We start from the raw sequence: 26,639 nt of genomic DNA, 5'->3' as shown, positions 1-26,639 counted from the left end.
GACACCTGATAAACAAGTCTAGAAATATAACCCATATATCAAATGTAAGCTACTGCACAGACACCTGATAAACAAGGCTACAAATATAACCAACTGTATAATATATACTAATGTCCAAAAGAAAGTATACACACTGAAAATATGACCAAGTTTTGTTTAAATAAAAACAAGCCAACAGTGAGGCTGATGTCCCCCGCCGAAAAGGAAAATAATTAGAGGACACATATAAATTTATCACAAATTATCTTTTACAAAGTATTGAACAATCAAACAGTATATCTTTACTTATAGTCTAACAATCAAAGTAGGAGAGTTATTGTTTTCCAAAGTCTCGACCAATCAAATTGCGTATCGCTCTGCTTACCCTGAGCAGAAAATGCTCATTATCAAACTTAGTCAAGGTATTACTGTAATGAAACTATACACCAAGTTTCATCAATCTCACTTAATTAGAACTAAAGTTATCGTGTCCCAAAGCATCAACCAATCAAATTGCTTATCTCTGCTTACCCTAAGCGGAAAATGCTCATCTTCGAACTCCATCAAGGCATTGACCTAATCAACACATACACCAAGTTTGAACATTCTAGCTCAATTAGGAAGAGAGTTATCGTGCCCCAAAGTATCAACCAATCAAATTGCTGCTTACCCTGAGCAGAAAATGCTCATTATCAAACTTAGTCAAGGTATTACTGTAATGAAACTATACACCAAGTTTCATCAATCTCACTTAATTAGAACTAAAGTTATCGTGTCCCAAAGCATCAACCAATCAAATTGCTTATCTCTGCTTACCCTAAGCGGAAAATGCTCATCTTCGAACTCCATCAAGGCATTGACCTAATCAACACATACACCAAGTTTGAACATTCTAGCTCAATTAGGAAGAGAGTTATCGTGCCCCAAAGTATCAACCAATCAAATTGCTTATCTCTGCTTACCCTAAGCGGAAAATGCTCATCTTCGAACTCCATCAAGGCATTGACCTAATAAACACATACACCAAGTTTGAACATTCTAGCTCAATTAAAAGTTATCGTGTCCCAAAGCATCAACCAATCAAATTGCTTATCTCTGCTTACCCTAAGCGGAAAATGCTCATCTTCGAACTCCATCAAGGCATTGACCTAATCAACACATACACCAAGTTTGAACATTCTAGCCCAATTAGGAAGAGAGTTATCGTGTCCCAAAGCATCAACCAATCAAATTGCTTATCTCTGCTTACCCTAAGCGGAAAATGCTCATCTTCGAACTCCATCAAGGCATTGACCTAATAAACACATACACCAAGTTTGAACATTCTAGCTCAATTAGGAAGAGAGTTATTGTGTCCCAAAAAGTGTGACGGACAGACAGACGGACGGACAGACGGACAGACAGACGGACGAACCCATTTTAATAGTCCCCTGCTTTCTTCGAAAGGCGGGGGACAAAAAAATGTGATAAAACTACACTGAATATGTCTTGTGCATCCAAACTCAATATTTCTAAGCAAATAAAAGGCATAACAAATGGACATTGTACCCAAATACTGCATACAATGGAAAAACGACTTTGTTTGAAGCAGGACGAGAAGCTCAGTGTGTACTTCTTTTGGACATTAGTATTTTTATTTTGTAATTTCAATGTTTGTTAAACCTTTTCCAGAAGCATCGGAACTATAATCAGATCACTAACCCTTGAACTAGCTACAACAACCCAGGGCCTGTTTCACGAAATTTTAACTAAGTCAATGTTCTTGGCTATCTGTGCTAATGAACATGTGGGTGGAGTGTACTATGAGGGAAATTTTGCTTGGACAGCTGCCTTTCCACATATTGTGTGTCTGCTAATGTGTCTATGGTACTCGCACTGAGATATTGAGTGAATGTGTTTTATTTTGTGGGTTTGGGTTTGTCAAGTGAGTTCACAAGAAAAATTACCTGAATTACCGGTACAGTAAAAAAATATTTTTGTGATCAGTGCAATTAGGATTGAAGAAAAGTAAATGAAGGAATAATAAATATGTAATACATAATAACCATGTATTTGTAAATGGAATTTGCTCTTTAAATGAAATCTTTTAATAAAGAATATATTTACACTCCTCTACTAGATTCAAGGACATTTGGCTGACAATGGAAGATCAGTTTAGAAGTGTTTGTTTTGGCAAATCCTGATCACCCTTTCAATACATTTGAAAACTATCTACATTGTACAAAACAAATATATTAATATGGCTGCATGCATGCATTATTTAAAGTTTAGCTAAAGTATTTTATTAAAATATTAAATGCATAAGTATTACTAAAAAATTTAAAAAATAGATAATAACTTATTATCAAATAATTTAATTCTAAAATACCTAACTATAATATTTACAGACAAATGGCCATAAGCGAGTTACTAAATATATGTTGTCAAATACCCTTGAGACACCTCATTATTTCCCAGCAAAAATTATACCAATTTGGTCAAATAGTACAGAGAATTTGCCTATATTCCATCAAACAGACCTTACTATTTCATTTAGATGTTTATAAACAGCATATTATATTTTTTAAAATTTGGTTGCCCTCATTACAAAAATTTAAACAAAACTCAGACCTTTAATCGCACTGTATGACTTTTATTTACAATCCTGACGTTATAGGGAACTTGATGACGCATTTCTTAAGTATTACTCAATTATCACCAATCATAAAGCATTAAATATGAAATACGAAATTGCTAATATACTACATTAGCTAAACGTTCTTCTTACTGCGGTTAGTGACTGTTCAATTAACAGGTGTTAATTAAATTATTGATTTATTGTAAAATATAATTATTTAATGACAACACTTAAATCCTTAACATAGAATGATATCAAAAACTTGATTGATGTCAAACAATTAAATACTTAACATAGATTGATATTAACAACATCCTTAACATTAATTGCTGTCATCAAAATCTAATATTACTGATCTCTTAAATGTTTCCCCGACAATGCAAGCTTTGAAATTTTTCACAGTTCTCCCCAGGCCTGCCAATGGTTTCATGTGGCTCACGATGCCCCTGGAGTTTCCCTTGGACGACGAGGAACCCGTTCCAGACACCTTCCGTGGCTCATAAATTTCCATCGGTAGTACATCCCCGAGGCAAAAAAATGCCCAGTGGAACCTAGGCATTATCACTGATTAATGCCCATCATTCTAAAATTAAATATTCTTTTATGTTGATCACTCATTACTGAACATCGACTTATGTCTGCCACTCAAATACAGTTTTCCCGCGGTCCTTGAAAATCCTTAAATTTAAAATTTCATTTTCAAGGTCTTGAATATTCTTGAATTTCGCGGAAATAGGAAAATATCCTTGAATTTCAGTTGAGATCCTTAATTTTGTTTCAAATGTCTTCAATTCTTTTTAAATATGAGATTATAACGATAGTTGGTAATGTTTTGGTTATTTTTAAGATGAAAAATTGTAACTTTAGGCTAAAAAATGTCCTTGAAAATCCTTGAATTTGACGTATATTTATCCTTGAATATCCTTAAAAAATGTTTGACGAAGCCGCGGGAACCCTCAAATATTAAACACTTGATTGATGTCAACCATTTAAAGATGAATGATGAATTGGTGACAAGTATATATATATTAATCTATTGATATCCATCACTCTAAAATTAAACCTTAACTCAGTGATTCTCAACCAGTGTGCCGCAGCACACCGAGATATTCCTAAGTGTGCCGCGAAATTTTGAAGGGCACACTATTAAAATGCGAAAAACAATGTGATCCCAATTGAGCATTCTCTAGTGTTTACTGGTAAGTTCATAGCTGTGTTTTTCTTTATTTAGTTAGAGTCATCCTATGACTAGTCTCTGTCTACGGATCTATGACTTGCCATGTTTTTATTTAGCAAAAATCAAATATTTTTCATATATATTTAGCCAGGTGTGCCGCTATTTTTTCATGTGTTCCAAGGTGTGCCGTTGCCAAAAAAAGGTTGAGAACCACTGCCTTAACTGATGTCAACTACTCAAATACTAAATGTTAAAGACTTAAATATTATATATTAATATATGATGTGGACAACGCAGATGTTAAAGATCGATTGATGCCAAACTCTTAAATAAGAATCACCAATTGATGTCAGTCAACCTCTTAAATATCAAACATCAATTGATGCCAAACTCTTAAATAAGAATCACTGATTGATGTCAGTCAACCTCTTAAATATTAAACATCAATTGATGTCAACCTCTCAAATAAAAATCATCAATCGATGTCAACCTCTTAAATATCGAACATCTATTGATGTCAATTTTCAACCTCTTAAATATTAAACATGGATTGATGTCAACCTGTCAATGTGGAATTAATATCAACAACTTAAATATCAACATGTGTTAATGTTAATCACATGTATGGGATAACAACTACTGAATGTCAGTCACAGAAATATTAAACACTGATTGATGTTTATCACAATAACAATAATATTTAAAATTGGTTATGTATCGACTAGTTAAATATTCAACGATTGATGTCAGATACACAATAGATTAAACATCTATTGATTCATCATCACAATCATCATCACACTTACATTCACACACCTCATCCTCGCTTGATGAATCACCAAATGTATCTATATTTAGATTCAAATTTATAGATCGTGCTGCAGCCATTGCTGCTATATTGGCACTGAAAGATAAATTGGCACCTGGCAGTCTGGATATTCTAATATCAAGATCGGTTTGTCCAGGTTCTCCATTAGAAGATGAACTTGTATCTGGTGATGTTACATCTAGACACTGTTCTGAGGAGTCTGTGTTTTCCAGGTCTTCTTCTTCTGGTTCATGCTCGAAAATTTCAGCTTTTGTTGGGTTTTCATATTTGGTTTCTTCATTACTTGGTTGAGATTTAGTTTCGTACAATTCATTTTCATTGTTATGGAGACTGCCTGTAGCTCTAGTTACTGTCATTCCTGTGGATTTATTTGAAGTATTATCAGGGTTTGAGTTTGGAGTAGGGTCCTCCAGACAAGGTCTGCATGAATTTTGTTGAAGACTGATAAATGAATCCACCGAATCGTCAGAAACTGCAGAAGTTGGTTTTACAATATTTGGAGCATTATCGCGAGATATTGACATATTGTCTGGTTTTGTACTTTGAAACAGATCAAAGTTTGAAATTCCGGCTTCAGAAATATCGCAAGAATCACTTTTAACTTGAAAAGTATCGTTGTTTGAAGGGTTGTCGAGTTTGGAAGAGTTTGAGTTTACATGGGATATAGGGTCACTTTGGGTTTTTTGGGTCATTTTGCCATCATTAAATAGTTGTGGGCTTTGTACTTCTGAATCTACGAGTGGAGTGATTCCTGAAAGTTGATCGGTAAAACTTGTGAGAGGACTATAAAAACTACTGCTTATATTGTCACAGTCTGATTGTTTAGCCCCAGTAGGCAACAAACCATCTTGAGAATCGTTTTCAAGTTTTTGAACGCCAGAAATGTCCTCATAATTGGACGTTTTTGAAAATTGAGAAGAACTAGAAGATAAGTTTTGTTGTTGGGTTAAAATGTCTTGGTTTATCGCAGAGTCTTTAGGTTGACTAGAAGATTTGCTTGATACAGTGTTGGAGTTTCCAGGTTCATTTGGAACTTTTTCTCGAATAATGCCGTAAGTCTTATCAAGATTTTGGCGGATTTCGTTGTTGTTTTGTTTCTGGGATAGTTCTTTGCCTTCAAAGAATCCACTTGATGATTTGGAACCTTGCACAGAGTCGAAGGAGCTTGCTTTCATTTCTTCGTAACCTGGACTAGAATCTAGATCAACAGAGTTTTGACGACAACTGTCATCCTTACTGGAGGTAGTTGAATATTCTGAGTCGGACATGCTGAACGATTTTCCTTGTACTTTCGTTGTGACAGGTGTAGACAGTATGGAATCAGAATTCTGTAAGTCAGTGATGGAATTGGAATTACCCTTTTCATTATCAAGGGAACTCACAGAAACAAATGAGTCTTCTGCAGCACTTCTGCCTCTTTGTGGAAAAGGAGATGTGGCGCTGTTATTTAAATTAACCATGTCAGACTTCCTAGCAAGATGAGCAGGTAATGGGTTTTCATCATCTATTTCTTCACTAATAGAATTACCCACCATTTTATTTGAATTCATTTCATCTTCTGAAAGAATGGGACTAATATTTAAACTTGACGTTTGCTCACATAATAAGGGAGATAACTCTGCTTTTGTACTGCTGAATATATCAGAATTGGATAAAACTGACTTTGCTTCAGGTTTACATTTCGATTTTGAATTTTCTGTACAAGTATTTTGAGATTGCGGTGTCAAATGAACCTGGAAGTTCTCCAAGTGGCGAGATTCATCAGGTGAAGTCAATGTTCTGGATTTTGCTAAAGCTATTTCTTCACGTCTTTCCCGGTCTTCAGCTCGAACAGATATAACTGATCGTAATTCTGACAGTAGACGTTTGGCTTCTTCTTTTTCTCTTTTTTTCTTCTCCTAAAAATTTGATGAAAAAAAGTTTGATCAGTTGACAATGTAACACAGAAAATAAGAGTCAATTTATATACGACTTGCAAAATCAATCTTAAAACTTAAAACTGATTAGAGCATATTACCTTCGGTAAAAAATAAAAATTGTCGATTTCATTGGATTTTATTCGTTGATTTGATTTAGACAAAGCCAGTGTTAAGATTAAAGATGGGTTCCCGAGTATAAACTGGGTGATTTAATGGTATATATGGACTAAAAACATTTAATTTGTCATAACTTTGCTTCAAATCCTTCTCAAACATTAAAATTGCGAAGAAATATCCTGCTATAAAAATTCAATCAAACCAGGTCATGTTTACGTCACGTGACTTACCTCTCTTGGAAGTCAGAGGAGAATTCATTGCATACATAAGACGATGTTGTCTTTAATCGCTTACTATTTATTACAAATATCGAATCCTAATTAAATTCTCAGATTATCCACTACCCGCGTCTTTTTCCGTCATTTTTATCTCAGAAAGTGTTGTATGTCTAACTCTTCATAAAGTTTATCAACTTGTACATCAAGCGCTCAATGTTCGCGTGTGACCTTTGACATCACTTGTGCAGAAATTCCTAATCGTCGGGCTGTTGATTAGGGAAACCCTTACATTTTTGTCCTGTATACGCTCCAAGAGTGTTTTTTAAGGAATCCAGTATTTTTCTAGTAAGATTGGATATCTCTACTTTCCATATATACCAAAATTACCATAACCACCCGATAAATACTTTTCTGGGAACCCATATTTAAAGCAATTCAGTTCTCCACTGTTGTAACCGTGAGCCAAAAGTTAAATTCAAATTAGTAAACAAATGAACTTTCTCATAATCTTTCAAACCCAAAGTTTAATCATCTAGAGCCTCTACCTCATCACAGCGTGGTTCTCCCTTGTTAGTGATGCAGGACGGAGGGGCTGACAAGGAAAGCTGTCTAGTCGTTCGGATGGGACGAAAAACCGAGGTCCCGTGTACAGTTGGCAGTTGGAATTTGATATAAGAGTAGTCGCTGTCCGGGCAAAATTTCCCTCATAGCACACTGTATGGCGTATGCCCGTCTTCATTAGCCCAGGTTAGGAGCAGAACAGTAGGACGTTAAACTCCATTTCATTTCATTTACAAACAAGTTTTAATAATGGAAAAGTTTAATGTGGTAAAGAGCAGTTAATAGTTTTAGAAATTGTGTACCTTTTCTTCAGGTGATAGAATTGGTTCCCAGTTCCAGGTGAAATCATCATTGTTATCAGCATCTGTATATCCTTCAAATACCTAACAATAAACAATTAAATATTTAATTATCTGACTACAAGCATCTAATAAAACTATAAAAACATAAGCTGTGATTGTTAGTGATTCAGGACTTGGCAAGAAATTTGGATGTGATTCTTTAAAATGTGGCACATTAAAAATATGGGCATGCCAATGTATACATCGGACCTCGGTTCTCCATGCCATCTTATTAAAAGACACTGTCCTTGTCGTCAGGCACTCCGTCCTGCACCGCTGACAAGGCGAAAACACAACCGAAAATCGTGAGTAACTTTCTCAGCCAACACCATAAGTTGAAATCAAGACCTTCTGATTAGCGAGCCAGCTTCTTACTCATATTACACCATCCTTCTTATATGAAGAGTGCTATAGTGAGGTTGTGGTAAATATATTAAAATCTAACCTGATCTTCTATAATATAATCACCAGCATCCATTATTATCACCTCTTTTACTTTATTATCACCTAAAACTTCTTTTATATTATCTACTGGACTTACTGTAAAATATAAAACAATTATATCACATCATCAATAACTCCACGATTATCTCATATATACAACCACAAGTTTCTTAAAAGTCTTTACCATGTATGAGATAGGCATTAACTCTGCAGATAATTGACAAATTGCACTCTCAACCTGACTAATCTGAGACTGGAAAGTTCAAGAATATAAAGCAAAGTTTTATTATAATCAGATATTAGACATACATTACGCAAGAGCTAAATCTGCCTATTGCAGGTCTTTCTTTATCTAAATCATTAATTAGACATTAATTAACTTATCCAGGCCATAATCAACTCTCGATGGCATTGCTAGCCTGCGATCTTTAATGGATTGTGAGCCGATTTACTGCATAACTCTCCGTCACGATTTAACGATTAAATGGATAATCAAGACTATGCTGTTTATCGTACTGACTTTAGTAATGATGATCAAGGCTAGGCGAAAATTCAATCGCTTTGTTCTCGGTTCATAGTGGATCAATTTGAATGAAATTTTCAGCAAATTGCCTTTACATTATCTAGTTTTTAACTATTATAGTGAGAACTGCCAACTTGTTATCAAATCTCCCATAATGTATCTTTAAGTTTTATTTTTTAACCAGTGGTTAGGCAGGTTGGCATAAAAATCACATCTTACTTGGCACATTATTTTTGGTAGATTTCTTGATGCGACCAATTCCCTCTTCCCAGCATCCTTTGCAAGCCTCGAGTTCAGCTTTAACTTCATTCATCACCTGTAACCATGATTCATCAGTGGGTTTTGATTGGTCAGATTTATCATGTGATAAATCAACACAATCAGCAGATTCTTCATTCATTTCCTTTTCTAATCGTTTTGATAATTCTTGTGTTCTGAAAGCAGTTTATAAACAGCTTTAACACAATTAAATCATTGATCATAAATAAGAGGGATTTGGAGTCCATTGCAAACTTGTTGATGCTGTATTGTATATACAGTTAATTAAAGGCTCAATAGCAATCTTGTTGTAACTGACTAATATGTCCCAATTTTTATTCTGATCAACAAATTGTACTATTTTACAATATTCCAATCAATTGATGATATAAATTTCATCTTAACACACCTAATTTAAAAAATTGTAAAAATTCAACTAAATGATTCGAAAAGCCTAACGTAAACCTTTTCAAATGTGACTTGGATTTTAAAATATTTTCGAACCCTCTGGACAAGTAAAATAGGATGTAATGGATAATTTACACAACAGGTAGGAAACTTAAACATCTAGTACTTAGAATAAGGCTATTTTTTTTATTTTCTGGAGCTGTCAAGCCAGCAAGAGTGTTATTGTCCCTTTAACAAACCTGACTATTTTGTATAGAGTTAATTAACAACAGTTAATTAACCTGACTATTGTATATATACAGTTAATTAACAAACCTGATAAGTGCAGCCTGTAGATGTAAATCTAGACTATGTACAGCTGTATAAAATTCTCCTTTCTTGGATTTAGGACGATCAAACTTTGGTTTTGATGGTTCTCGGTTTAAAGGGCTACTCTTATGAAAATCATATGATCTCTGTAATTGGAGATGATCCTTTTCTAGTTTTATATACAACTCTTCCATTAATACCTTGAGCTTATCAAATGGTTCAGGGGATCCTAGAAAAAGATATTTATCAGAAATCATTACACAATTTGATTTTAATATAGTAATTATTGGAAAAGAAATTGGGTTTAATGTTCTGAATGTCTGTTTTACTAAGGTTGACTTGATTTTTCCTGTTGTCTGTGGAAGCAAACATCACAACTAAAGTGAAGTGGTAGTGTCATAAGCAGATAAAATATTGATTACTAAGGACTTGACTGAATAGTGATAATATAACAAGTAGGAACAAGGACAGACTAGGAAACAATGAACTAACAAGGGCAGACTAGGAAACAATGAACTAACAGGAACTGTTGAACTAGTACCGGACATATTCAATATTGTGCCAAATGTGTATTAAATAAAAACATTGTAAACAAGACAAATTTGTCCTGGATGAAATGACAGGCACAATGCATTCTCAGAAATTACTCAAATTTGTTTGCCTTATTTTAACTAAAATACATCAATAAGAAACTATGTGCAAAGTTTTGTGTTTCTGGATGAAAGATATTTCTCATAAACAGTGATTGAAAGTTGAGTAAATTCTCAACTTAAGTCTGAGAATGCTTTGTGAAGTCGGGGCCAGAAGATTTGTACAGAACAAAACCTAAACTTGTGTCTGACAGGTTTGAAATGGGCTTAAATAATAGGGTTGTTATTGGCAATTTCATATTTGGTCATCCTAGTTGTAGATCCAGTTTCATAATCACAAAATCACTGGTACTCACAACCTACGACAAGACCCAAAAGCAATGCTTTTCTACATCAATTGGGCTAATGAAGACCCAACAGCAAGACTTTTCTACATCAATCGGGTTAAATGAAGACCCAACAGCAATACTTTTCTACACCAATCGGGCTAATGAAGATCCAACATTAATACTTTTCTACATCAATCGGGTTAAATGAAGACCCAACAGCAATACTTTTCTACACCAATCGGGCTAATGAAGACCCAACAGCAATACTTTTCTACATCAATCGATTAATGAAAACCCAACAGCAATACTTTTCTACACCATTCGGGCTAATGAAGACCCAACAGCAATACTTTTCTACATCAATCGATTAATGAAAACCCAACAGCAATACTTTTCTACACCAATCGGGCTAATGAAGACCCAACAGCAATAATTTTCGACACCAATCGGGTTAATGAAAACCCAACAGCAATAATTTTCGACACCAATCGGGATAATGAAGATGAAATATACTATAAAATAAATAAGTTTTATATATATAATACCTTGTATTTGAGCATCAGCAATAAAACAAAGTGTAAGTCGTCTAATAAACTCAGACAGATATAGTGAAAACAACTGGTTCATTCCCTGTAATATAAATATCTTTAATATTCAACCATCATTAATACCATAAATATTGTTTACTGTAACATCAACAAATTATTATCAGATGAGCTTAATTTGAGACAAATAAAACTTAGAATTTGCGACTATCAATTTTCAATGTTGGTGGTAATATACATCAGAGTGTAACGTCTTGTCACCACGATACTATCAACAGCTATTTTCTTTTTCTGTGGCTATGTGAACAATGCTAGGAAGGAGAATATTGCATTGACAGTGGCCTACTCTTCATATTAAGTGTTTGGGGGGGTTGGATGGCCAAATAGCCTGTAATTGAGTCAACTGGCATGGTTTCGAATCCCTGGTTGTACGTGACAAGGAGTAGGGTCGCCTGTCCAACCTCGTGGGTTTTCTCCGGGTCCTCCGGTTTCCTCCCACTGCTTAAGATCCCTACGCGCAAGCAAATTATTGAAATAAATAAAAAATGAAACCATGTTAGTCCCAAAATGACCTAGTCCCTAGTCCCAAAAGTATCTGACAATCGTGTGAACTACAAAACTAAAGGAGAAGTGGTAACAAGTGTTCTATAAAGTGCAAAAACAACAACTTGGACAATTTTGGATATACTGACAGTCATGTGAACTTGTTCGTGAAAAGTATACATACCCTGAGAGCAGCAACTGAAAATCCATCAGTTAATTGAGCAAGATGTTGACTATCATCTGCTTGTTGTCCTATAAGTTGTAAACATGGACCATAATCTGATAGAGGAACACTAGCTAAATAATTACTCACAGAATCAACCTCAGGTATTAATGGATGACTTTATAATAATTCAGGAAAACAAAATCACTGGATTTCTTTTATGCCATTTTCAGACTGAAATAATTCTACTCCCTCAATCCTAGCTCCCCTTCCCCAAAATCACTGGTTTATTTTATGCCATTTTCAGACTGAAATAATTCTAATCCCTCAATCCCGGCTCCCCTTCCCCAAAATAAAACAAAATACAAGGCAAATTTAACCCAACTGGCATCAGATCAGCAAATAAAAACGACAACATATTCAGTGATTTTTTCATCGCATAAACAATAAATTTAAAGTCAATCGTATGACAATTTTACCCTCTTAAAAAGAGAGTCCCAAAAATTTTTCAAAGTGATCAAAGACAAAATTATTGGAAATCACATAAAAAAAATTATGTCTTTACTTCAAAGATACATTATGGGAGATTAGATAAAGAGTTGGCAGTTTTCACTATAATAGTTAAAAACTAGATAATGTAAAAGGAATTTGCTGAGAATTTCAGTCAAATTGATCCCCTATGAACCGAGACTTTAGCGAATGAATTTTTGGCCTAGCCTCGATCATCATTTCTAAAGTCGGTAGGATGAATAACATAGTCTCGAAATCAAAATGGATCATGAAATGGATTAAATTATGAATGGAAGTCGAACAGCAAATCGAAACCTATAATCCAATAAACATCGCAGGCTGGCGATGCCATCGAGAGTTGATTATGGTTTGGATAAGTTAATTAATGTCTAATTAATAATTTAGATACCATTTGAGGCCTAAAGAAAGACCTGCAATAGGCAGATTTAGCTCTTGTATAATGTATGTTTAAGTTGTAGTTATTAAAATATAAATGCTATAAGGATACAGTTCTAATAACTTTAATGTTGCTTCTCTAAATATCAACATTCCAGATCTAGCCACATGAAAATTGTTTTTTCTCAATTCAGAACATAATTTGTATGAATTAGTTGAAGCTGTCTGTTCTATTCCTGACACAGCTACTCTTTGACTTACTCTGAAAAAAAGTTAAAAGCAAAGTTACGTATGTTAAAAAGATCAAATTCACATTCGACCTTTTTAGGGGAGAAATGAACCTTGGGCTAAGACTAGTAATTATTTCCCCTTATTTCATGTTTGACAAATGTAGTGCGAGTTATATAGACAATTTTTCTCTTAATTTTTTACAGCAGAGGGATAGGGGATGTAAAGTGTCTTTTTGCAGAGCAATCATGGTGTCGGAAGTGTCAACCCCCTACAAAATTATGATGAGGAGATTGCCAAATGTCGTCCCCATTGTGCCTATAAATATTGGAACCAACGGTATGTTGAGCAAGGAGCTACAGCCTGTGATGTCACAGCCATTTAACATTGAAGTCAATGGGAAAATAATTGCTAGCCTGAGACCACCTTGTTGAATTATCTCCCCTTTGATGTGTCAGGGGAGATAACTCCAATGTGAAACATTTTTGAGAAGTTGACAAAAAGGATCCTGAAATGAAATGAAATGAGGTTTAACATCCTACTGTTCTGCTCCGAACTAGGCTAATGAAAACGGGTATACGCCATACAGTGTGCTATGAGGGAAATGTTGCCCGGATAGCGGCACTACGGCTTACTTTTATATCGAATTCCAACTGTCAAGGGATCTTTTACGTGCACGCCAGTGTGTACACAGGACCTTGGTTTTTCATCCCATCCGAACGACTAGACAGCTGTCCTTGTCAGGCCCTCCGTCCTGCATCATTCAGAAGGGGGAACCCCCCGGAAAATCTGGATGAACTTTCTCGGCCAATGCAGGGATCGAACACCCGAAGTCCAGGCTAGCCACCAAAAAGGACCCTCACTTCTATGATTATACCTTTATTTAAAGGTACATCATCATCCTCAACAAGAGAATACATTTATTTAATTTTGAATACCAAATTCATAATATTGTTAGACTGAATAGACTTCCCTATTTATACTTCACAAGAGTTTGTTCAACTCATTAAAAACCATAGATTAATTTCACTCCATAATGATTGACCAATCCCTAACGATATTGTTATAAATCTTAAAGATGATTTATGTAAGATCTGACAGTTCTCGCTTTAATAGTTAAAAAATAGATAATGAAAAGGGAATATATTGAAAACTTCAGTACAACTACTTCATTCTGAGTGGAGTTATTGTCAATTGCAGAACATTGTAGACACGATTGTCATTACTAGTGTCTAAAGCTATTGAATTGAAAATGGCACAAGTAGTAAGGAAATGTAATAAACAAAGAAAAACTAAGATAAAAAAAAAAAGTTGCTAGGGTAACACATTTGTTTTGGAAAAGTATGAAAAATGTAGGTACAGCATATCTCTGGCACTAATAAAGATAAATGTCTCATTTTTGGACTGCTTATTCTTTAATGATAACCCTAAAATCAGACAGAGAGTTTTTCAATATAATTTTTATAGTTTCTTGGAAAATGGTGTTTAAACCATTTGCCTCACCACAATATTTTGTCTTTTGAAATATATTTTGATAACTTTTGAAACATTAATGATAATTCAAATTGCTTTCCGTCTGATTCTGTGGTAGATATTTGTTTATATATCCTGCCAATTTGATGAAGATATCTTAATTAGTTACAGAGATATAGTGTACCTACACTTTTCATAATTTTTTCCCCAAAAATGAGTTACCCTGGCAACATTATTTTTTCAAAATTACTTTTCCCCTCTTTAATACATTTCCTACATGTAACTACTTGTACAATTTTCAATTCAATAGCTTTACAATTTCAGAACAAAAATTTTCGGGTAGCCTCCCCCCCTTAAGAAGTTTTGCAAACTTTTAAATGTTGTTTTAAACAGGCTAAGGGAATACATGAATGAAGAATAACTTACAGAGTAAATCCTCTCGCTACTAATTCCTTTTCTTGAACTAATCGTAAAGATTGTCGAGTTAATGTCAACACCTTTTCACTTATGTCCATACTTTTCTCAATAGCCGAGGTCGTGTCCATGAAAATTCTTCTTTTCCACCAATAGAAACAAACATCGGAACATGTACTCATCATACAAATACCGAAACCTACAGCTAGAAAATCAGCCATTGGTCGTAGGTTGATAGGAAATATACCTGTACACCATATTAATGTATAGACTAGAAACCCAGTAGATAAATAGTTTATTGGTCTGAAATAAAAATAAGATGGTTTGATATTTTCTTACTGCAGCAGGGGGTGTTGGATGGCCGAATGGTTAGCACGTGTGCGCTGTATCATAAAGTCTGTCATTGAGTCAACTGGCGTGGTTTCGATTCCCCGGTTGTAAGTGACAAGAAGTAGGGTCGTCTGTCCAACCTTGTGGGTTTTCTCCGGGTCCTCTGGTTTCCTCCCACTACTAAAGACCCCTAAGCGCAAGCGAATTGTGGAAATAAAATTGAGCAATATGTTAGTCCCAAAATGACCTAGTTTGTGTCGAGTGGACCCCCCCCTCTCTCTCTCTCATTACAGCATAAATTTGAAATGATCTTGATTCTGATTGGTCTAAAGTTTGGTTGTATAAACAATAACACCCTCTGTTTTACTAAAAGAATAACCATGTACATATTGCAGCTTACTGTGTTTTCATTTTTATGTTCAGTGATCTTCCTCACCTAAAATGTTTATTGACCAAAATCTTCAAGAAATTCTACACAAATGATAATCATACAAATGAAGTATCTTGTGTACTAATGATTCAATTTTAATAGTTCACTGCTTTCTTTGAAAGGTGGGGGACAAAAAAATCTTTCTGGTTTGAATCTTCAATTGAAATGTTATAATATCATACCCATTCCATTTTTTAAAGCAGTCATAAACAGACGGTTCAGTAAGAGTAGTTTCCCCTACATTACAGTTGATATAATTCTCTAAAAATGCTGAATCCTCTTCTTCTAATGCCTTTGAATTCTGTACATGTTTTAATGTTGTCATGTGATACCATGCCTCCTGAAACATCAATTAATAAAATAAGTTATTCTGCATTGCAGGTATTGGTATTTCGCAAATTTCATAATTTCATACTATGAAGGACATTCTGCACACAGAGATCCATCTACTTCATACGTCAAGAATAGATCTCTGCCCTAAATGACCGCCATATCTAAAAATTAGTATACTTTTTTGTAATTAGGTTCTAGTCCGTTTCACATCTGTCATACACGCAAAGACTAAATAAACTTTTTCAATTGTATTAAATGGAAGCCGAATAAATCCTTTACAAAATTCTCGAAGTTTACTTTTAGTTTTCGACTAAAATCGTCGATTTAGGACTTAAAATGTCGGTCAACTTGCTTAATGTCTGTTCTCAAGAGGGGCTAACTGTAGACAGACAGCCTAAGTTTAGTTTGTATGAAGGATTCCCATTTGAAAATACAGGTGTTTGTCTAACAACAACTGATGATGGTTTGAATTATACATGTGACCACTTATACATGAGACTACTACATATGGGACAGAGAGATGGGGTTTAACGTCCACTTGACACAAAATAAGTCATTTCAGGACTAACATATGGTTCAATTTTATTTCAATAATTTGCTTGCGCATAAGGGCCTTTAGCAGTGGGAGGAAAACGGAGGACCCGGAGAAAACCGACGAGGTTGAACAGGCGACGTTACTCCTTGTCACGTACAACCAGGGAATCGAAACCACACCAGTTGACTCAATGACAGACCTTATGATACAACATGCACGCGGTAACCATTCGGCCACCCAACCCCCCACATGTAAAAGAACCCATGAAAATGTTGCTGCTGAGTAAATCATTTCCTTCATAGTCCACTGCATGGCGTATATAGGTTTTCATTAGTTTACTTTTTAGAAAACATTAAAACGTTACACCCCATCTCATTACATTACATTTTATTTATTTATTTTTGTATCAACCATCAGCCCTATTGTGTGAATGTGAAGAGGGCGTATTGCTAACATACACAATTATGTCAATTCACACCAAAGTAAAGATAAAGGCCAATTATGATCATTCAGAAATATAGACAAACATGATCGAATATGCTAAAAATATCTGAACCGAGATATTGACTTTTGAATTTAGGCTAGTCTCAATCATCATTACTAAAGTTGTTACGATAAAAATCAAAATTTCGATTATCCATTTAATTATTTTTCAAAAAGTGTATTCCAATCTGCTTAATATCGCAGGCTAGCGATGGCATCAAGAGTTGATTATATGGTCCCTGATAATTTAATTTATGTCTAATTAATAATTTAGATAACATTTCAAGCCTAAAGAAAGACCTACAATAGGCAGATTTACCTCTTGAATAATGTATGTTTAATCAATAAAAGGAAATGAATAATTTAGCAGATAGTTTCAGTACTAACCAGATTCTCTGTTCCCCATTTTGTTTTTGAGAGATAAAAAACAACACTTTGGTAACATTTACCAAGAATATCAATAAACAAACTGGCATAATCCACCTGAAAATACTTTCAATCAAACAAAAAACATCAATATATTTATTTCATTATCATATCAAATAACCATAACAATAATCTGTCCCTCATATCATAATCAAATATACATGTTAGTCTATGCCCTCTGGTCATACAAAAAACACCATTATTCTGGTTCTCAGACATGAATCCCATCATCAGGATATCTGATGGAGGAGGCAGGTTTATAAATCATTGTGTCAAAGGATCCTGTGGCTATATGATTTATCACGAATATCATATTTCCTGGTGCTACATCTGTTTGAACATAATGTTTACAGGAATTGATCTATATAATTACTCATTTTCATGTCACATGTATCTAAATGTACACTAAGCTGAATATATGGTTATTTACAAGCAGTATATGTAACTAACTGTCATCCTGTCTTCAAATGAAAGGGGGGGGGATCACGGTGGCTAAGTGGGTAAAACGCTGGCTTGCTAGCCTAGAGGTCGGGTGTTCGATCCCATGTAATGTACATACTGGCGTGCACGTAAAAGATCCCTGGACAGTTGTAAGAGAAGGCCGTAGTGCTGCTGTCCAGGCAAAATTTCACACTGTATGGCGTATGGCCATCTTCATTAGTCCAGTTAATCCCCGTTTCATTTCATTTCAAAAGAAAGCACAGATTTTGTAGTTCTAATGTGAAAGTTTCTCCTTCCATCTCCTATCTCTATGGAGAATAATTTAAATCATTTCTTTCTGACAACTATTAGAAATAGTAATTATCATTCATGAAAGAATAGACTAAAAAGATCATTAAAAATTAAGCAGCAAAATTGAATGTTGCCATTTTGTAATAGTCAATTTACGGTTATCGATGATTATCAAAGTTGAGAACCAAACTATTTTTTTTATATGTCCTTGCATTGAATCAGTGATTATAATTTCTAAATCTAAAGCAAGCTTTGGGAATATTACTCAAAACTTAACATCGATAAAGAAGACTGCATCAATGACAGAAATGCATTAAAAATATACTAATTCAGTGACATTTAGATTAAGTAACTGATCTGGCCCCAGTTTCACAAAACATTCTCAGACTTAGGGACATTAGGTAAGATTAGATAAACACATGAAAATTCTCGCTATAATAGTTAAAAATATATAATGAAAACAAAATATGCTGAAAGTTCCAGACAAATTGCTTCCCTCTGAAATGAGATCCGGTAGTAGAGATTCAATTGTAGGCTAGTCTCAATCGTCATTACTGACATTGGTATGACAATAAACAAAGTCTTGATTATCCCTTTTTACATTAAATTATCCATCACAAAATGTATTCAAATCCAGTAAATTTTGCAGGCTAATGATGGCATTGAGAGTTGATTATTTTCTGGATAAGTTAATTAATGTCTAATTAATAATTTAGACAACATTTCAGGCCAAAAGAAAGACTCGCAATAGGCAGATTTAGCTCTTGCATAATGCATGTTTAAGTTAAAAATTGACTCAACTTTCAATCCCTGTTTATGAGAAATATCTTTGATCCAAAAACACAAATATTTGTACATAGTTCTTATCGATACATTTAAACAACAAAAGTTTTATAAAGGGCTATATTTTACTTAAAATAAGGCAAATAATTTTGAGTAAATTCCTAACTGAAAATGTTTTGTGAAACGGGGGCCTGGATATATGCAGGACATAATTAACTGATACAATTCTCAACAGACCTGTTTCAAAAGTTTTCTTGCTGGCATTTTTGTAACATGCTGTACAGTTTCTGTTTGCACATCTTCCATACCAGCTAGTCGCATGTGCTTATACAGTGGTGAATTCTAAAATAAATATAAGCATTAAATCTCAGGTATAAAGACTGAAAGAAAACCCCCAAGTTTGCTTAGAGAACAATAAATAGTTGGTCATAAAAACTTATAATTCTGCTACAACAAGAACCAGTTTAGTTACCTGCATATCAAAGTTTGAGCTCTTAAAAAAATATTTAGTTATAGATCAAGATCGCTACCTGCATTTGAAAATAACTTTTCTGACAATATTACATACCGGTAATGATTTATGTAGTTCTCACAATGCTACTTCATTTGGGAAGATTTTCATGCAAGATCTATTAATCACTGCCTAATGAAAACCTACTACTACTAGCCTAGAATACACTTACTAAAACATCTTTGCACAGTAGGCCTACCGTAGCAAATGTCCAAAATATTAACTTACTAAAGTTCTGGATCTTCAATTCAATGATGGCAATTATAGGCTATTGTCTGGCTTCAACGTAACAACAATGGTTCATTACATGTATCTCAATATCTGAATCCAGTCAGTGAGTGAGTGACCAAATAGAGTACGACATTCACCAGTGATTCACTCAATTACCCATTACATAACTAGCTACATACAAATAAGCTAGTTGAAATGTAACAATCTGGTTCAACTCGACCCATTTAACTATAAATATTAACCTTATTAATACAAACCCATCAATAATAGGTTTGTACGAGGGCTAAGGGTCAAACAGATGACACGCATAGCAGATGACGGATTTGCAAAGGAAGGGAGATAATACAAAAATAACAATGGGAAAAAAAATAAGTCTATAGATTTTGGAAAGCTTTCCTTACGGTTCGGCCTTTTCATAATATTACTATGAATATCCTTTTTGTATTGAATAGTGAAAAATGGCAAATACTGCACAAGAAAAACTAAAAAACTTCATTTATTTACCTCAAAAATCACATCTTCGTCTTGTTCATCATTCATTTTACCTTTTTATTTGTGAAAATGAAGATGTAGGTGAGGGGCGGTAACTCATCAACAGAAACATTTGGGGTCAGACAGGCAATCCTCTCCCCATTGTTAAAACCATACCATTTCATGGCTTATAGCATTTTTTGAACATTCAGATCATCTTAATCTTTATGTCATAACCACAAAAGGGCCCAACATGTCACAATTATCTGATAAAAATATTGATTGGGGAACAGTCTCGATTTTCTTTAGGCAGGGATGTCGTTTTTTTTATGTGATTTCCCTAATTCACGTCTGTTCATCTCCCGATCCGCCCGCCAAAAAAATAACATTATTTACTCAATGTAAATTCAAGCACACTTTATGGATTTAAGCGTTTTCGACGGAAAAAGCCAACAGAAAGAGCAATGCAGGGGTGGGGTGTGTGTAGGAAGAGAGAGAATTACTATAAAAATACGAACAATTAGGCCTACTAGTCTTAGTCCATTATTAAAATAACGTTGAAGGATAAGAATATTTTGCCCCCCCCACCCCCCCAAAAAAAACCCAACAACAATTCCGCCATGCATCACTCACATACAAACAATTAGGCCTACTAGTCTTAGTCCATTTAATAACGTTGAAGGATAAAAATATTTTGCCCCCCCCCACCCCCAAAAAACCCAACAACAATTCCGCCATGCATCACTCACATAGCCCAGCAGCGCTCAAAGCGCCATTTGCTCCGGTGTTACATACCATGGGTACAAGATGCATTTGAAAAAAGAAATGAAATGGAACGAACTTTAATAACATCCTACTTCGGACCGGATCGCCTCCGACATTAGGGTAAAGATCTACATTTCACTGAGACAGAATAACAGAAACAACAGGAAATTTATTGAAACATGGAAACAAGAATTTATTATTTTTTCTTTATTGGCTCAGAGATTCCTTACGGGATTATTTGCTGTAATTAGATGTCCATTTTTATGGGATATCGAGACAGTTGATTTTTCATCATTAGCTGAAACAATAAAAACATCATTATTTTAAAGCACTTTCATTCCTATCTATAACATGCTAGCCTATTAAACCGATTTAAGATGATATCTAAGAGGTTTACCTAATATTTTGTAAGTCAGATATACAAATAAGATAGGAATAACCTTTTATGTCTCGTCAACAGAATACTTCGGTGATTTCGAGACTAGCGTGTGGTTATTTTCATAGCCACGTGTACATTGCTAGGGAGAAGAATGTTGCACGAATAGTGTCTCCTCCGATTACTCTTCATCAATTTTCAATTGATTGTCAAGTGCACCTTTAAATACATTCCAGTGTGTACACGGGTTAGTACCAGTTTTTCGGTACAAACAACATTTTTTAAGTCAACCCTGCAGGTCTTACCCCTGACAAGTGGGAACCGGGTTGCTCGACTGTACGGCCCTGTGTTGCATATACAAAAGAACCTTACAACTATGCGAACTTTAAAACTCAAGATTCTTCTTTGCCCGTAACGGAATTCGTATATACCTGGCCATTCAAGTCCAAGGGTCGGGGGATCACGGTGGCTAAGTGGGTAAGACGCTAGCTCGTTAGCCTGGAGGTCGGGTGTTCGACCCCTGCATTGGCTGAGAAAGTTCATCGAGATTTTCCGGCGTGGTTCCCCCTTGTCAGTGATGCAAGACGGAGGGCCTGACAAGGACAGTGTCTAGTCGTTCGAATGGGACGAAAAAACGAGGTGCCATGTACACATTGGCGTGCACGTGAAAGATCCCTTGACAGTTGGAATTCGACATAAGAGTAGGCCGTAGTGCCACTGTCCGGGCAAAATTTCCCTCATAGCACACTGTATGGCGTATGCCCGTCTTCAATAGCCCAGTTCGGGGCAGAACAGTAGGACGTTAAACCCCATTTCATTTTAGCACAAATGTGTAGGAAAAAATATAATTTGTAGATCTATACCTTCTGTAGAATGACGTCTAACCACGTTGTACGTCTTTGTTTTTGAAAGACATTCTGTAGAGCTGAATACTGTTCCAAGTACTGGCCCAATTTGATTGGGTACTGCTCCATGTAATGTCGCATTTTAATTGGGTACTGTCCGATGAAATAATCCATTTTGATTGGGTACTGTTCCAAAGTAAAATCAATGTCCATTTTGATTGGGTACTTTTCTGATGTGTCTTTTCGCATTTTAATAGGAAATTGTGTAATGCTAAGTTTCCCATTGGTAATAAATCTGTCTTTTATAGGGTACTTATTCAGTTGAAATGGAAATTGGTTAAGTGGTTCGTTGAATTCTAATGGTAATGCCAGACACGTGGTTAGGGAGACACCTATCCAGATGAACAACAAAACCCACAAAGATACTCCTGCAAAAGTAAAATGGCATTAATATTTTTGTTTTCGCACCGGAAAGAAATCTGCTTTTGGGCCAAATTGGCTCAGTGAGTAAGGCGCTGGCTCACTAACGAGGGAGCCCCGGGTTCGATCTCGGTGTTGGCCGAGATCATTCCCGAGATTTCCCTGCGTTTTTCCCTTGTCGGTGGTCTAGGACGGGGCAAAAAAACGAGCTTCCGTGTTCACGTGTAAATGAACCCTTGGCAGTTGGAACTCTTTCTTTTTCATAGCGGACTATATGGGTTATACCAGTTTTCATTATCCCGGTTGGTGCAGACAAGTAGGGCGTTAAAGACTCAATACCACTCTTGTTGCAACTGAATAATATGTCCCAATCTTTATTCTGGTCAACAAATTGTACTATTTTACAATATTCCAATTAATTGATGATACTAATTTCATCTTAACACACCTAATTTAAAAAAATTGGAAAAATTCAACTAAATGATTTGAAAAGCCTGACGTAAAGCTTTTCAAATGTGACTTGGATTTAAAAATATTTTTGAACCCTCTGGACAAGTAAAATAGGATTTAATGGATAATTTACACAACAGGTAAGACACTAACACATCTAGTACTTAGAATAAGCCCTTTTTTATTTTCTGGAGCTGTCAAGCCAGCAAGAGTGTTATTGTCCCTGTAAACTCCATCTCATTTCACACCAGCAATCTGTTTTAATTTTATTCAGTCAGAAAGCAGTCAGTACCCGATTTGACTTGGTTCCCTGCGCTTAGGACCAGTCACGTCATTTCTGTAGCAGTTAGAAAGTATAAGAACATTATTGTATCCTCTGCGGCGGTTCGACTCGGTACCCAATTTGGCTCGGTTCCCTGTGAAAAACACCAGTCGCGCAATTTCCACAGCAGTCAGCTAGAACACCTATCCTCTACGGTGGTTCGACGCGGTACCCGATCTAACCAAGTTCCCTGTGCATGGGACTCGTTGAAAAATTATCAGCAGTGTGGTGGTTTGACTTGTTCGGGCCAAATATGTCACTCCGATCATGTGAACAAACCTAACTGTTACTACGCTGACGTGCATACACCATACAGTGTGCTACGAGGGAAATTTTGCCCGGGCAGCGGCACTATAGCCTACTCTTAGACTCTACTGAAACCGGACGTGGCCGAATGGTTTAACGCGCGCGCGGTTTGATGAGGTCTACCATTGAGTCAAGAGGCGTGGATTCGATTCTCCGCGTGTACCTGACAAACAGTAGGGTCGCCTGTCCAACCTCGTGGTCTTTCTTTAGGTTTCCCCCGACAGCTAGAGACGCCTGCCCATGCTAATTATTGAAATAGACTTGAACCACATGGTAGTCCCAAAATGACCTAATTTGTGTCGAGTGCACATTAAACCCCTATTCTCTATCTCGCTATACTTTAAGGAACTTAATCGCTAATATTTGGGACCTAGAAATTTACACAAATAGGTCCCAACGCATATAATAATGCAATATGAATGTATATAAACTGATTTACATTCAATCGTTTCCGATTTTACTCTTATTTCAAGTTATGTTCGGCGAAATATGCTAGAAGTCTTATTCGAATGGCAATCTCTAGCGTCTGGTTATTCCAGTCTACACCGATAGAATTTATTGCGCATGCTCTCAAGATAAGAATATGACGTCACCGTTTGACATGACTTGCGGAATATGTCTAGCCTCGTTCTTGAGTCCCTTGTTACAAATGGCGCTGAAACGCATTATGGTACACGACTCGTGTACAAATGGTAAAATGTTTATTTTGTCTTAATTATTGGATATCAGAAGTCCAACTTTTCCCGGTAAGATCACAACATCAATGTTGATTTAAATTGACAAATAATTCGTGTTTTCAACGTCGAAGACTTTAAACCTACCTGAAGTCTTCATGATATCATTCACAACCAGTCAACAATCATAATGTTTACAACTGAATTGATCTATATATTCATCAATAGTTTATATAGGAGAGAATACCAAAAAAGGGATTGCTCTTATCACGGTTATTGTTACAGAAAAGTAGGCCTCTAGACCATTGAAGATAACGGTCTCGTCAATAGGCATGAATTGATCATGTCTTTGTCAACACAATGAACAATGCCGTGAGAAATTTGAATTTAAAAATATAGGCCGAGGGTAAAACTAATCCTTAAGGTCTGACTTTTTCTCTATAGCCATTTTTGTAACTATTTTAGGGTCAGAGGAAACTCAAATTAATTGTGTCCGTGTTCCGAACATTTGGCGGTAAATAGTTTTTACTTAACGCCACTGATCGTCATTTGATGGATTTTGAACTCCTTGGAAACTACGATACTGTGACCGTTGAATCACCGAAAGGAATATTTTCCAATGATAATTCCACTGAATTTCGTTCAGTATTTAAACATGCATTATGCAAGAGCTAAATCTGCCTATTGCAGGTCTTTCTTTAGGCCTGAAATGTTTTCTAAAGTATTAATTAGACATTAATTAACTGATCCAGACCTTAATCAACTCTCGATGGCATCAGATTTTTCCGATATTAAATAGATTAGAGCGGTTCAGCGATACTTTGATTTAATCAAATATGGAGGTCCGAGACTTAGCTTCAATCAACCAGTACGGTGGTTGAAATTATTGCACACGTCTGTCAAACCTTCAAAGGCTAATATCTTCGCTTGCAATAGAGTAATTTGAATGAAATTTTCAAATTATTCATTTTACATCATCTACTTTCGAACTATTATAGCAAGAATGGCTAGTTCTTTATCTAAATCTTACATAATGTATCTTTAATAGCATAAAGATATTTGGCATCCTCATCAGATGATATAAAGTTATGCTACCTATAAAATCCTTTGATGAACCTCCATTTACAGATACATCTGTTAAGATTTTAATAAAGACTTGGCCATTTTTGATATAACAGTTTAAAAACAGATATTGAAAATTTTAGTTAAATTACTTTATTCTGAACGAAGTTATCACTGTTGAAAGTGTGGACTAGAAATAGGCATCAACTGTCTCCGCGTCGTCTCCGAGAATTGCCGATCGTTTAATTGTCAGACGATAGCTCCGCCCACATATTCTCGATTATTACGTAACATTCTCAATGCCTACGGTACCCTCGATTATCAGTTCTTTCACCGGCAGTCTCCGGAAGTGACGTCAGTAATTAGCGGTAAATGTTAGCTTGGTCAGTCGTTTAAAGGGGCATTATGAGAGATTAGATAAAGAGTTGATAGTTCTCGCTATAATAGTTAACAAATAGACGACTTAAATAGAATATGCTGAAAATATTAGCTTTTGAGTTTTAGGCTTGCCTCGATCATCATTACTAAAGTCGATACGATAAAAAGCAAAATCTCGATTATCCATTTTAACGTTTAATTATATTTCCAAAAATGTATTCCAATCCGCTAAATATCACAGGCTAGCGATGACAATGAGAGTTGATTAACTGGACTAAGACTAAGTATGGTAATAATGTAGTGTATTTATGGTCCAGAATCGAGGAAAACTGTTTGAATTTACATTTTCTGCCAGTTTTCATTTAGTGAATATTCATGTTTTGAGACGGATGATCCCAGAGGTAAACAGACATATGTCATAGCCCATAGATTCCTTTGACCCCTATTCGATATTTTTATCAGGATATTGGAAAATCATCGGAATGCACCCCCCCCCCACAAAAAAAAAGAAAAAAAGAAATGTTAAAGAACAAGGAATTGTATGGATTTGTCATTCAGTATAATGGATCAGAATAACTATCCTGAAACATGTGTTTAGTGCAAGTTATCTCCCTTTAATTGTAATACCACTTTTTACTTTTTTTCCATAAAATCCAGGTTGTGTGCATTTGACTTGTATTGGCACAATTTCTCTGTCAGCCACGACAAATGACAGGCGAAGGTCGGCTTGGCCAGGATTTAAAATCCTTAAGAACTTTATTCATTTATAGCAACAAACCAGTAGATTTGATAGGTTCCCAGCAAATTGGGTTGCATAAAGGCCGGTCTCATTCTATTCAGTGTGGGTGCCTTGAATTATCCAGCCTTCTTTTTCCATGAAAAAGG

The 26,639-nt window shown here is 35.4% G+C and overlaps 1 protein-coding gene and 1 long non-coding RNA gene across 2 annotated transcripts; both read right to left on the bottom strand.

Moving 5' to 3' along the window:
- Window positions 1-131: 131 nt before the first annotated feature.
- LOC126828271 (vezatin) lies at window positions 132-20,225 on the bottom strand. The gene is made up of 13 exons (XM_050557953.2): window positions 20,190-20,225; window positions 19,181-19,285; window positions 17,390-17,494; window positions 15,834-15,991; window positions 14,904-15,194; window positions 12,889-13,038; window positions 11,892-12,048; window positions 11,165-11,249; window positions 9,707-9,929; window positions 8,945-9,159; window positions 8,204-8,298; window positions 7,720-7,800; window positions 132-6,500 (listed from the first exon to the last, which is right to left on the bottom strand). The coding sequence occupies exons 1-13, from the start codon at window positions 20,223-20,225 to the stop codon at window positions 4,536-4,538; spliced, it is 3,666 nt and encodes a 1,221-aa protein (XP_050413910.1). The 3' UTR covers window positions 132-4,535.
- An 885-nt stretch (window positions 20,226-21,110) lies between these two features.
- On the bottom strand, window positions 21,111-24,510 carry LOC126828283 (uncharacterized). The gene is made up of 3 exons (XR_007682970.2): window positions 24,462-24,510; window positions 22,161-22,570; window positions 21,111-21,219 (listed from the first exon to the last, which is right to left on the bottom strand). It is a non-coding gene; the product is annotated as an uncharacterized LOC126828283 (long non-coding RNA).
- Between the last annotated feature and the right edge of the window lie 2,129 nt (window positions 24,511-26,639).

The sequence above is a fragment of the Patella vulgata genome, chromosome 7 (assembly GCF_932274485.2).
Source record: "Patella vulgata chromosome 7, xgPatVulg1.2, whole genome shotgun sequence".
Classification (NCBI taxonomy): domain Eukaryota; kingdom Metazoa; phylum Mollusca; class Gastropoda; family Patellidae; genus Patella; species Patella vulgata.
Note: the sequence above shows the minus strand (reverse complement) of the source record. Positions and strands in the feature narration are given on the sequence as shown.